Genomic DNA, 13,476 nt, shown 5'->3' with positions numbered 1-13,476 from the left:
CCCCCCAGTACCGATCTTACCCCTTCCCCAGTACAGGTCCCCCAGATTACCCCCCAGTACAGATCTCACCCCTTGCCCCAGTACAGTTCCCCCAGTATGTATTACCCCCAGTACTGATCTTACCCCTTCCTCCGGTACAACTCCCCCCCCAGTATGTATTACCCCCCCAGTACCGATCTTACCCCTTCCTCCGGTATAACTTCCCCCCCAGTATGTATTACTCCCTAGTAGTACCGATCTTACCCCTTCCTCCGGTACAACTTCCCCCCAGTATGTATTCCCCCCCAGTACCAATCTTACCCCTTCCTCCGATACAACTTCCCCCCAGTATGTATTACCCCCCAGTACCGATCTTACCCCTTCCTCCGGTACAGCTCCCCCCAGTATGTATTACCCCCAGTACCGATCTTACCCCTTCCTCCAGTACAGCTCCCCCCAGTATGTATTTCCCCCCAGTACCGATCTTACCCCTTCCCCAGTATAGCTCCCCCCAGATTACCCCCCAGTACAGATCTCACCCCTTCCTCTCCTTTTTATAGCTCCCCCTAGTATACATCTCTCCTCCCACAGTACAGCTCTCTCCATGGATGTTCTAGGGGGGGAAGTTGGACCCCCTTATCCCCCCTTATCTTTGCCCCTGCAACTATGCTTGGTAACTAAGTTTTGCATTTATTATGAAGGCCTAAACATTTGTCCAATAAGAGGGAGAGCTGAGAAGGAAAGATGAACGGGGAGGGGGGGGGGGGGGGGGGCTTGTTTCAAGTGGAGGGACAGTTGGAAGAAAAGAGGGATAGAGGGATTTGGTTCCAGTGGAAGGACAGTTGGAAGGAAAGACGGACGGAGGGATTTGGTTCCAGTGGAAGGACAGTTGGAAGGAAAGACGACGGAGGGATTTTGTGGAGGGACAGTTGGAAGGAAAGATGAATGGGGGGGGGGTTTGGTTCCAGTACAGGGACAGTTGGAAGGAAAGACGGATGGAGGAATTTGGTTCCAGTACAGGGACAGTTGGAAGGAAAGACGGACGGAGGGATTTGGTTCCAGTAGCGGGAGAGTTGGAAGGAAAGACAGACAAAGGGATTTGGTTCCAGTGGAGGGACAGTTGGAAGGAAAGACGGACGAAGGGATTTGGTTCCAGTGAAGGACAGTTGGAAGGAAAGAAGGACGGAGGGATTTGGTTCCAGTACAGGGACAGTTGGAAGGAAAGACGGATGGAGGAATTTGGTTCTACTGGAAGGACAGTTGGAAGGAAAGACGGACGGAGGGATTTGGTTCCAGTACAGGGACAGTTGGAAGGAAAGACGGACGGAGGGATTTGGTTCCAGTGAAGGACAGTTGTAAGGAAAGACGGACGGAGGGATTTGGTTCCAGTAGAGGGACAGTTGGAAGGAAAGATAGATGGAGGGATTTGGTTCCAGTGGAAGGACAGTTGGAAGGAAAAACGGATGGAGGGATTTGGTTCCAGTGAAGGACAGTTGGAAGGAAAGACGGACGGAGGGATTTGGTTCCAGTGGAAGGACAGTTGGAAGGAAAAACGGACGGAGGGATTTGGTTCTAGTGGAGGGACAGTTGGAAGGAAAAACGGACGGAGGGATTTGGTTCCAGTAGAGGGACAGTTGGAAGGAAAGACGACGGAGGGATTTTGTGGAGGGACAGTTGGAAGGAAAGATGAACGGGGGAGGGGGGGTTGGTTCCAGTACAGGGATAGTTGGAAGGAAAGACGGATGGAGGAATTTGGTTCCAGTGGAGGGACAGTTGGAAGGAAAAATGGACGGAGGGATTTGGTTCCAGTGGAAGGACAGTTGGAAGGAAAGACGGACGGAGGGATTTGGTTCCAGTACAGGGACAGTTGGAAGGAAAAACGGACGGAGGGATTTGGTTCCAGTGAAGGACAGTTGGAAGGAAAGACGGATGGAGGGATTTGGTTCCAGTACAGGGACAGTTGGAAGGAAAGACGGATGGAGGGATTTGATTCCAGTGGAAGGACAGTTGGAAGGAAAGACGGACGGAGGGATTTGGTTCCAGTAGAGGGACAGTTGGAAGGAAAGATAGATGGAGGGATTTGGTTCCAGTGGAAGGACAGTTGGAAGGAAAAACGCATGGAGGGATTTGGTTCCAGTGAAGGACAGTTGGAAGGAAAGACGGACGGAGGGATTTGGTTCCAGTGGAAGGACAGTTGGAAGGAAAAACGGACGGAGGGATTTGGTTCTAGTGGAGGGACAGTTGGAAGGAAAAACGGACGGAGGGATTTGGTTCCAGTAGAGGGACAGTTGGAAGGAAAGACGACGGAGGGATTTTGTGGAGGGACAGTTGGAAGGAAAGATTAATGGGGGAGGGGGGGTTGGTTCCAGTACAGGGATAGTTGGAAGGAAAGACGGATGGAGGAATTTGGTTCCAGTGGAGGGACAGTTGGAAGGAAAGATGGACGGAGGGATTTGGTTCCAGTGGAAGGACAGTTGGAAGGAAAGACGGACGGAGGGATTTGGTTCCAGTACAGGGACAGTTGGAAGGAAAAACGGACGGAGGGATTTGGTTCCAGTGAAGGACAGTTGGAAGGAAAGACGGATGGAGGGATTTGGTTCCAGTACAGGGACAGTTGGAAGGAAAGACGGATGGAGGGATTTGGTTCCAGTGGAAGGACAGTTGGAAGGAAAAACGGACGGAGGGATTTGGTTCTAGTGGAAGGACAGTTGGAAGGAAAGACGGACGGAGGGATTTGGTTCCAGTAGAGGGACAGTTGGAAGGAAAGACGGACGGAGGGATTTGGTTCCAGTGGAAGGACAGTTGGAAGGAAAGACGGACGGAAGGATTTGGTTCCAGTACAGGGACAGTTGGAAGGAAAGACGGATGGAGGGATTTGGTTCCAGTGGAAGGACATTTGGAAGGAAAAACGGACGGAGGGATTTGGTTCTAGTGGAGGGACAGTTGGAAGGAAAGACGGACGGAGGGATTTGGTTCCAGTAGAGGGACAGTTGGAAGGAAAGACGACGGAGGGATTTTGTGGAGGGACAATTGGAAGGAAAGATTAATGGGGGGGTTTGGTTCCAGTACAGGGACAGTTGGAAGGAAAGATGACGGAGGGAATTGTGAAGGGACAGTTGGAAGGAAAGATGAACGGGGGGGGGTTTGGTTCCAGTACAGGGACAGTTGGAAGGAAAAACGGACGGAGGGATTTGGTTCCAGTAGAGGGACAGTTGGAAGGAAAGATGACGGAGGGATTTTGTGGAGGGACAGTTGGAAGGAAAGATGAACGGGGGAGGGGGGGTTGGTTCCAGTACAGGGATAGTTGGAAGGAAAGACGGATGGAGGAATTTGGTTCCAGTGGAGGGACAGTTGGAAGGAAAGACGGACGGAAGGATTTGGTTCCAGTGGAAGGACATTTGGAAGGAAAAACGGACGGAGGGATTTGGTTCTAGTGGAGGGACAGTTGGAAGGAAAGACGGACGGAGGGATTTGGTTCCAGTGGAAGGACAGTTGGAAGGAAAGACGGACGGAAGGATTTGGTTCCAGTACAGGGACAGTTGGAAGGAAAGACGGATGGAGGGATTTGGTTCCAGTGGAAGGACATTTGGAAGGAAAAACAGACGGAGGGATTTGGTTCTAGTGGAGGGACAGTTGGAAGGAAAGACGGACGGAGGGATTTGATTCCAGTAGAGGGACAGTTGGAAGGAAAGACGACGGAGGGATTTTGTGGAGGGACAATTGGAAGGAAAGATTAACGGGGGGGTTTGGTTCCAGTACAGAGACAGTTGGAAGGAAAGACAGACAGAGGAATTTGGTTCCAGTGGAGGGACAGTTGGAAGGAAAGACGGACGGAGTAATTTGGTTCCAGTACAGGGACAGTTGGAAGGAAAGACGGACGGAGGGATTTGTTTCCAGTAGAAGGCCAGTTAGAAGGAAAGACGGATGGAGGGATTTGGTTCCAGTGGAGGGACAGTTGGAAGGAAAGACGGACGGAGGGATTTGGTTCCAGTGTAAGGACAGTTGGAAGGAAAGACGGACGGAGGGATTTGGTTCCAGTGTAAGGACAGTTGGAAGGAAAGACGGACGGAGGGATTTGGTTCCAGTGGAGGGACAGTTGGAAGGAAAGACGGATGGAGGGATTTGGTTCCAGTGTAAGGACAGTTGGAAGGAAAGACGGACGGAGGGATTTGGTTCCAGTGGAGGGGCAGTTGGAAGGAAAGACGGACGGAGGGATTTGGTTCCAGTGGAAGGACAGTTGGAAGGAAAGACAGACGGAGGATTTTGGTTCCAGTAGAGGGACAGATGGAAGGAAAGACAGACAAAGGGATTTGGTTCCAGTAAAGGGACAGTTGGAAGGAAAGACTGACAAAGGGGTATGGTTCCAGTGGAGGGACAGTTGGAAGGAAAGACGGACAAAGGGATTTGGTTCCAGTAGAGGGACAGTTGGAAGGAAAGACAGACAAAGGGATTTGGTTCCAGTGGAGGGACAGTTGGAAGGAAAGACGGACGAAGGGATTTGGTTCCAGTGAAGGACAGTTGGAAGGAAAGACGGACGGAGGGATTTGGTTCCAGTACAGGGACAGTTGGAAGGAAAGACGGATGGAGGAATTTGGTTCTACTGGAAGGACAGTTGGAAGGAAAGACTGACGGAGGGATTTGGTTCCAGTAGAGGGACAGTTGAAAGGAAAGACGGACGGAGGGATTTGGTTCCAGTGGAAGGACAGTTGGACGGAAAGACGGACGGAGGGATTTGGTTCCAGTACAGGGACAGTTGGAAGGAAAGACGGACGGAGGGATTTGGTTCCAGTGAAGGACAGTTGTAAGGAAAGACGGACGGAGGGATTTGGTTCCAGTAGAGGGACAGTTGGAAGGAAAGATAGATGGAGGGATTTGGTTCCAGTGGAAGGACAGTTGGAAGGAAAAACGGACGGAGGGATTTGGTTCCAGTGAAGGACAGTTGGAAGGAAAGACGGACGGAGGGATTTGGTTCCAGTACGGGGACAGTTGGAAGGAAAGACGGACGGAGGGATTTGGTTCCAGTGGAAGGACAGTTGGAAGGAAAAACTGACGGAGGGATTTGGTTCTAGTGGAGGGACAGTTCGAAGGAAAAACGGACGGAGGGATTTGGTTCCAGTGGAAGGACAGTTGGAAGGAAAGACGACGGAGGGATTTTGTGGAGGGACAGTTGGAAGGAAAGATGAACGGGGGAGGGGGGGTTGGTTCCAGTACAGGGATAGTTGGAAGGAAAGACGGATGGAGGAATTTGGTTCCAGTGGAGGGACAGTTGGAAGGTAAGATGGACGGAGGGATTTGGTTCCAGTGGAAGGACAGTTGGAAGGAAAGACGGACGGAGGGATTTGGTTCCAGTACAGGGACAGTTGGAAGGAAAAACGGACGGAGGGATTTGGTTCCAGTGAAGGACAGTTGGAAGGAAAGACGGACGGAGGGATTTGGTTCCAGTACAGGGACAGTTGGAAGGAAAAACGGACGGAGGGATTTGGTTCCAGTGAAGGACAGTTGGAAGGAAAGACGGACGGAGGGATTTGGTTCCAGTACAGGGATAGTTGGAAGGAAAGACGGATGGAGGGATTTGGTTCCAGTGGAAGGACAGTTGGAAGGAAAAACGGACGGAGGGATTTGGTTCCAGTGGAAGGACAGTTGGAAGGAAAGACGGACGGAGGGATTTGGTTCTAGTGGAGGGACAGTTGGAAGGAAAGACGGACGGAGGGATTTGGTTCCAGTGAAGGACAGTTGCAAGGAAAGACGGACGGAGGGATTTGGTTCCAGTACAGGGACAGTTGGAAGGAAAGACGACGGAGGGATTTTGTGGAGGGACAATTGGAAGGAAAGATTAACGGGGGGGTTTGGTTCCAGTACAGGGACAGTTGGAAGGAAAGACGACGGAGGGAATTGTGAAGGGACAGTTGGAAGGAAAGATGAACGGGGGGGGTTTGGTTCCAGTACAGGGACAGTTGGAAGGAAAGACAGACGGAGGAATTTGGTTCCAGTGGAGGGACAGTTGGAAGGAAAGACGGACGGAGGGATTTGGTTCCAGTACAGGGACAGTTGGAAGGAAAGACGGACGGAGGGATTTGGTTCCAGTAGAAGGCCAGTTAGAAGGAAAGACGGATGGAGGGATTTGGTTCCAGTGGAGGGACAGTTGGAAGGAAAGACGGACAAAGGGATTTGGTTCCAGTAGAGGGACAGTTGGAAGGAAATACAGACAAAGGGATTTGGTTCCAGTGGAGGGACAGTTGGAAGGAAAAACGGACGGAGGGATTTGGTTCCAGTGGAGGGACAGTTGAAAGGAAAGATGGATGGAGGGATTTGGTTCTACTGGAAGGACACTTGGAAGGAAAGACAGACAGAGGGATTTGGTTCAAGTGGAAGGACAGTTGGAAGGAAAGACGGACGGAGGGATTTGTTTGCAGTAGAGGGACAGTTGGAAGGAAAGGCGGACGGAGGGATTTGGTTCCAGTATAGGGACAGTTGGAAGGAACCCCTTGCCCCAGTGCAGTTCCCCCAGTATGTATTCCCCCCTAGTATCGATCTTACACCTTCCCCAGTACAGCTTCCCCCAGATTACCCCCCAGTACAGATCTCATCCCTTGCCCCAGTACAGTTCCCCCAGTATGTATTACCCCCCCAGTACCGATCTTACCCCTTCCTCCGGTATAACTCCCCCCCCCCCCAGTCTGTATTACCCCCCAGTACCGATCTTACCCCTTCCTCCGGTACAGCTCCTCCCAGTATGTATTACCCCCCCAGTACCGATCTTACCCCTTCCTACGGTATAACTTCCCCCCCCAGTATGTATTACCCCCCCAGTACCGATCTTACCCCTTCCACCGGTATAACCCCCCCCAGTCTGTATTACCCCCCAGTACCGATCTTACCCCTTCCCCAGTACAGCTCCCCCCAGATTACCCCCCAGTACAGATCTCACCCCTTGCCCCAGTGCAGTTCCCCCAGTATGTATTACCCCCCAGTACCAATCTTACCCCTTCCTCCGGTACAGCTCCTCCCAGTATGTATTACCCCCCAGTACCGATCTTACCCCTTCCTCTGGTATAACTCCCCCCCCCCCCAGTATGTATTACCCCCCAGTACCGATCTTACCCCTTCCTCCGGTACAGCTCCTCCCAGTATGTATTACCCCCCAGTATCGATCTTAGCCCTTCCTCCGGTATAACTCCCCCCCCAGTATGTATTACCCCCCAGTACCGATCTTACCCCTTCCTCCGGTATAACTCCCCCTCCCCCAGTCTGTATTACCCCCCAGTACCGATCTTACCCCTTCCTCCGGTACAGCTCCCCCCAGATTACCCCCCAGTACAGATCTCACCCCTTGCCCCAGTGCAGTTCCCCCAGTATGTATTACCCCCCAGTACCAATCTTACCCCTTCCTCCGGTACAGCTCCTCCCAGTATGTATTACCCCCTATTACCGATCTTACCCCTTCCTCCAGTATAACTTCCCCCCCCCCAGTATGTATTACCCCCCAGTACCGATCTTACCCCTTCCTCCGGTATAACTTCCCCCCCAGAATGTATTACCCCCCAGTACCGATCTTACCCCTTCCCCAGTACAGCTCCCCCCAGATTACCCCCCAGTACAGATCTCACCCCTTGCCCCAGTGCAGTTCCCCCATTATGTATTACCCCCCAGTACCAATCTTACTCCTTCCTCCGGTACAACTCCCCCCCCCCCGCCAGTATGTATTACCCCCCAGTACCGATCTTACCCCTTCCTCCGGTACAGCTCCCCCCAGTATGTATTACCCCCTAGTACCGATCTTACCCCTTCCCCAGTACAGGTCCCCCAGATTACCCCCCAGTACAGATCTCACCCCTTGCCCCAGTGCAGTTCCCCCATTATGTATTACCCCCCAGTACCAATCTTACTCCTTCCTCCGGTACAACTCCCCCCCCCCCGCCAGTATGTATTACCCCCCAGTACCGATCTTACCCCTTCCTCCGGTACAGCTCCCCCCAGTATGTATTACCCCCTAGTACCGATCTTACCCCTTCCCCAGTACAGGTCCCCCAGATTACCCCCCAGTACAGATCTCACCCCTTGCCCCAGTACAGTTCCCCCCAGTATGTATTACCCCCAGTACCGATATTACCCCTTCCTCCAGTACAACTCCCCCCCCCAGTATGTATTACCCCCCAGTACCGATCTTACCCCTTCCTCCGGTACAGCTTCCCCCCCAGTATGTATTACTCCCTAGTAGTACCGATCTTACCCCTTCCTCCGGTACAACTTCCCCCCAGTATGTATTCCCCCCCAGTACCAATCTTACCCCTTCCTCCGGTACAACTTCCCCCCAGTATGTATTACCCCCCAGTACCGATCTTACCCCTTCCTCCGGTACAGCTCCCCCCCAGTATGTATTACCCCCAGTACCGATCTTACCCCTTCCTCCAGTACAGCTCCCCCCAGTATGTATTTCCCCCCAGTACCGATCTTACCCCTTCCCCAGTACAGCTCCCCCCAGATTACCCCCCAGTACAGATCTCACCCCTTCCTCCCCTTTATATAGCTCCCCCTAGTATACATCTCTCCTCCCTCAGTACAGCTCTCTCCATGGATGTTCTAGGGGGGAAGTTGGACCCCCTTATCCCCCCTTATCTTTGCCCCTGCAACTATGCTTGGTAACTAAGTTTTGCATTTATTATGAAGGCCTAAACATTTGTCCAATAAGAGGGAGAGCAGAGAAGGAAAGATGAACGGGGAGGGGGGGGGGGGGGGGCTTGTTTCAAGTGGAGGGACAGTTAGAAGAAAAGACGGATAGAGGGATTTGGTTCCAGTGGAAGGACAGTTGGAAGGAAAGACGGACAGAGGGATTTGGTTCCAGTGGAGGGACAGTTGGAAGGAAGGATGGACGGAGGGATTTGGTTCCAGTGGAGGGACAGTTAGAAGAAAAGACGGATAGAGGGATTTGGTTCCAGTGGAAGGACAGTTGGAAGGAAAGACGGACAGAGGGATTTGGTTCCAGTGGAGGGACAGTTGGAAGGAAAGACGGACGGAGGGATTTGGTTCCAGTGGAGGGACGGTTGGAAGGAAAGACGGACGGAGGGATTTGGTTCCAGTGGAGGGACAGTTGGAAGGAAAGACGGACGGAGGGATTTGGTTCCAGTGGAAGGACAGTTGGAAGGAAAAACGGACAGAGGGATTTGGTTCCAGTGGAAGGACAGTTGGAAGGAAAGATGGACGGAGGCATTTGTTTGCAGTAGAGGGACACTTGGAAGGAAAGACAGACAGAGGGATTTGGTTCCAGTGGAGGGACAGTTGGAAGGAAAGACAGACGGAGGGATTTGGTTTTGGTTCCAGTGGAAGGACAGTTGGAAGGAAAGACGGACGGAGGGATTTGGTTCCAGTAGAGGGACAGTTGGAAGGAAAGTGGGACGAAGGGATTTGGTTCCAGTAGAGTGACACTTGGAAGGAAAGACAGACAGAGGGATTTGGTTCCAGTAGAGGGACAGTTGAAAGGAAAGACGGATGGAGGGATTTGGTTCCAGTGGAAGGACAGTTGGAAGGAAAGACGGACGGAGGGATTTGGTTCCAGTAGAGGGACAGTTGGAAGGAAAGTGGGACGAAGGGATTTGGTTCCAGTAGAGTGACACTTGGAAGGAAAGACAGACAGAGGGATTTGGTTCAAGTTGAGGGACAGTTGGAAGGAAAGACAAAGGGAGGGATTTGGTTCCAGTGGAGGGATAGTTGGAAGGAAAGACAGACAGAGGGATTTGGTTCAAGTGGAAGGACAGTTGGAAGGAAAGACAAAGGGAGGGTTTGGTTCCAGTGGAGGGATAGTTGGAAGGAAAGACAGACAGAGAGATTTGCTTCCAGTAGAGGGAGAGTTGGAAGGAAAGACGGATGGAGGGATTTGGTTCCAGTGGAAGGACAGTTGGAAGGAAAGACGGACGGAGGGATTTGGTTCCAGTGGAAGGACAGTTGGAAGGAAAGACGGACGGAGGGATTTGGTTCCAGTAGAGGGACAGTTGGAAGGAAAGACGGATGGAGGAATTTGGTTCCAGTGGAAGGACAGTTGGAAGGAAAGACGGACGGAGGGATTTGGTTCCAGTGGAAGGACAGTTGGAAGGAAAGACGGATGGAGGGATTTGGTTCTAGTAGAGGGACAGTTGGAAGGAAAGATGGACAGAGGGATTTGGTTCCAGTAGAGGGACAGTTGGAAGGAAAGACAGATGGAGGGATTTGGTTCCAGTGGAAGGACAGTTGGAAGGAAAGATGGAGGGAGGGATTTGGTTCCAGTAGAGGGACAGTTGGAAGGAAAGACAGATGGAGGGATTTGGTTCCAGTGGAAGGACAGTTGGAAGGAAAGACGGAGGAAGGGATTTGGTTCCAGTAGAGGGACAGTTGGAAGGAAAGACAGATGGAGGGATTTGGTTCCAGTGTAAGGACAGTTGGAAGGAAAGACGGACGGAGGATTTTGGTTCCAGTGGAGGGACAGTTGAAAGGAAAGACAGACGAAGGGATTTTGTTCCAGTAGAGGGACAGTTGGAAGGAAAGACGGATGGAGGGATTTGGTTCCAGTGGAGGGACAATGGGAAGGAAAGACTGACAGAGGGATTTGGTTCCAGTGAAGGGACAGTTGGAAGGAAAGACAGATGGAGGGGTTTTTTGGAGGGACAGTTAGAAGGAAAGACAGAAAAAGGGATTTGGTTCCAGTGGAGGGACAGTTGGAAGGAAAGACGGTGTGACAAACCTAGCCGGGACAGAGGCTGTTGTAGAGGACTGAATGCAAGCCTGTTGCCTTTTGATTATGGGCCCTGGATTTTCAATGGAACAATACTCTTTGTGAAGTGAATTAGAAATCCAGTCTGAACTGTACTAATCGGACTCCGTCGTGTATATATGTATATATTGTATGTTGTTTGATTCTGTTGGGGACTCCTTACTGTAGATTTGTGTCCCTGAAGAGGGAGGGAGGATTCCTCCAGCAGCCCCCTGCTGATAAGACTGATTCATTCTGTTGGGACACATCCTGTGAGGAGATGCTGGTGTCATCAATTCCAACTACCTGTGTTTGTGTTAATTAAAGGAGCTAATCACATTGTCCTCTATACAATGTAGGAGACGGGACGACTCCTATTGGAGCTGCAGCTATTGTGTTTATACTCCTGTGTGAAGCTCGGTGCCCACAAGTCTGTCATCTGGTCTGGGTAAATTTTTTAGTTAATTAGCTCATGTTAATTATGTTAATTAGGTTACAGTTGTATTGTTAGAGGAGGTTCCAACGGCATATAAAGTCTTGTAACTTTGATTCATAATAAAACAGTTCTGATGTACTCCAAGACTGGTGTTGTCTAGTTCTTGGGGGTTTCTATAGCCAGATCCATTGGGCTCGTGTTCCAGAACTTAGGAAGCGGTATACTGATGGAAGCACTTAAGCGGAGTGTGGGATGTTCCGTGACAGACGGATTGAGGGATTTGGTTCCAGTAGAGAGACAGTTGGAAGGAAAGACGGATGGAGGGATTTGGTTCCAGTGGAGGGACAGTTGGAAGGAAAGATGGACGGAGGGATTTGGTTCCAGTGGAGGGACAGTTGGAAGGAACGACGGATGGAGGAATTTGGTTCTAGTGGAAGGACAGTTGGAAGGAAAGAAGGACGGAGGGATTTGGTTCCAGTGGAGGGACAGTTGGAAGGAAAGACGGATGGAGGGATTTGGTTCCAGTAGAGGGACAATTGGAAGGAAAGACGGATGGAGGGATTTGGTTCCAGTGGAGGGACAGTTGGAAGGAAAGACGGATGGAGGGATTTGGTTCCAGTAGAGGGACAGTTGGAAGGAAAGACGGACGGAGGGATTTGGTTCCAGTGGAGGGACAGTTGGAAGGAAAGATGGACGGAGGGATTTGGTTCCAGTGGAGGGACAGTTGGAAGGAAAGATGGACGGAGGGATTTGGTTCCAGTGGAGGGACAGTTGGAAGGAAAGATGGACGGAGGGATTTGGTTCCAGTGGAGGGACAGTTGGAAGGAACGACGGATGGAGGAATTTGGTTCTAGTGGAAGGACAGTTGGAAGGAAAGAAGGACGGAGGGATTTGGTTCCAGTGGAGGGACAGTTGGAAGGAAAGACGGATGGAGGGATTTGGTTCCAGTAGAGGGACAATTGGAAGGAAAGACGGATGGAGGGATTTGGTTCCAGTGGAGGGACAGTTGGAAGGAAAGACGGATGGAGGGATTTGGTTCCAGTAGAGGGACAGTTGGAAGGAAAGACGGACGGAGGGATTTGGTTCCAGTGGAAGGACAGTTGGAAGGAAAGACGGATGGAGGGATTTGGTTCCAGTAGAGGGACAGTTGGAAGGAAAGACGGACGAAGGGATTTGGTTCCAGTGGAAGGACAGTTGGAAGGAAAGATGGACGGAGGGATTTGGTTCCAGTGGAAGGACAGTTGGAAGGAAAGACAGATGGAGGGATTTGGTTCCAGTAGAGGGACAGTTGGAAGGAAAGATGGATGGAGGGATTTGGTACCAGTGGAAGGACAGTTGGAAGGAAAGACGGACGGAGGGATTTGGTTCCAGTGGAAGGACAGTTGGAAGGAAAGACGGATGGAGGGATTTGATTCCAGTACAGGGACAGTTGGAAGGAAAGACAGATGGAGGGATTTGGTTCCAGTAGAGGGACAGTTGGAAGGAAAGACAGATGGAGGGATTTGATTCCAGTAGAGGGACAGTTGGAAGGAAAGATGGACGGAGGGATTTGATTCCAGTAGAGGGACAGTTGGAAGGAAAGATGGATGGAGGAATTTGGTTCCAGTAGAGGGAGAGTTGGAAGAAAAGACAGATGGAGGGATTTGGTTCCAGTAGAGGGACAGTTGGAAGGAAAGACAGACAAAGGGATTTGGTTCCAGTACAGGGACAATGGCGCTACATATAGGACATATATCTGTCACAGTCCCCTCAGTCTCAGTTCACAAAGCACCACACAAGAAGAGCGACTTCTTATTGATCATGTGATTGTCATTCTGAAATCTCATTGGCTGAAAATAACTGTCACTTTTTCTCCTGCTGGGTGAATAGAGCCCCATGGTTCTGATTGGACAGCTCACCTTGTATATGGACACAATCTTCTTCCTGTAGTAGATGCTGGGTCCATAGAATGCCTTTATCGAATGAACGTACTTACACCCGCCCAGGTGGAACGTTCCAGAAACATCGGAGAGAAGAACATTATCCGGGAACCTGTCAGAAAATAGAAGATTGTTTTACTGAGCAGTGAGGTTTATTCCTTTCCAACGACATTGTCTCTTCATCAGTGCAACTGTAAAGATTCCCTCCCTGTTCCACTCTTACAGCAAAGAACCCTTCCCATACCACACCAAACACTCTCACACTCTGGTACACCTTTACAGTCCATAATTCCCATATATTACATAAATGAACCACTCAGAGGTCTATTCACCTATTTTACACTAATTGATCTAATGCCACAGTTTTACCACTGTTACAGTAAAGAACCCGTCCCTGTACACCTAAAGTGGAATTCCTGTAT

At 50.9% G+C, this 13,476-nt stretch overlaps 1 protein-coding gene across 3 annotated transcripts in view; it reads right to left on the bottom strand.

Annotated features, from left to right (window-relative positions):
- Positions 1-13,476, bottom strand: part of LOC141126634 (protein sel-1 homolog 3-like) — a 173,811-nt gene that overhangs the window by 88,186 nt on the left and 72,149 nt on the right. For all 3 annotated transcript variants that reach the window (XM_073612556.1, XM_073612558.1, XM_073612557.1), the window contains exon 8: positions 13,034-13,166. In XM_073612556.1, the coding sequence (XP_073468657.1) occupies positions 13,034-13,166 (133 nt within the window). The remainder of the gene's footprint in view (positions 1-13,033; positions 13,167-13,476) is intronic.

This window comes from Aquarana catesbeiana, linkage group LG02, assembly GCF_042186555.1.
Source record: "Aquarana catesbeiana isolate 2022-GZ linkage group LG02, ASM4218655v1, whole genome shotgun sequence".
Taxonomy (NCBI): domain Eukaryota; kingdom Metazoa; phylum Chordata; class Amphibia; order Anura; family Ranidae; genus Aquarana; species Aquarana catesbeiana.
Note: the sequence above shows the minus strand (reverse complement) of the source record. Positions and strands in the feature narration are given on the sequence as shown.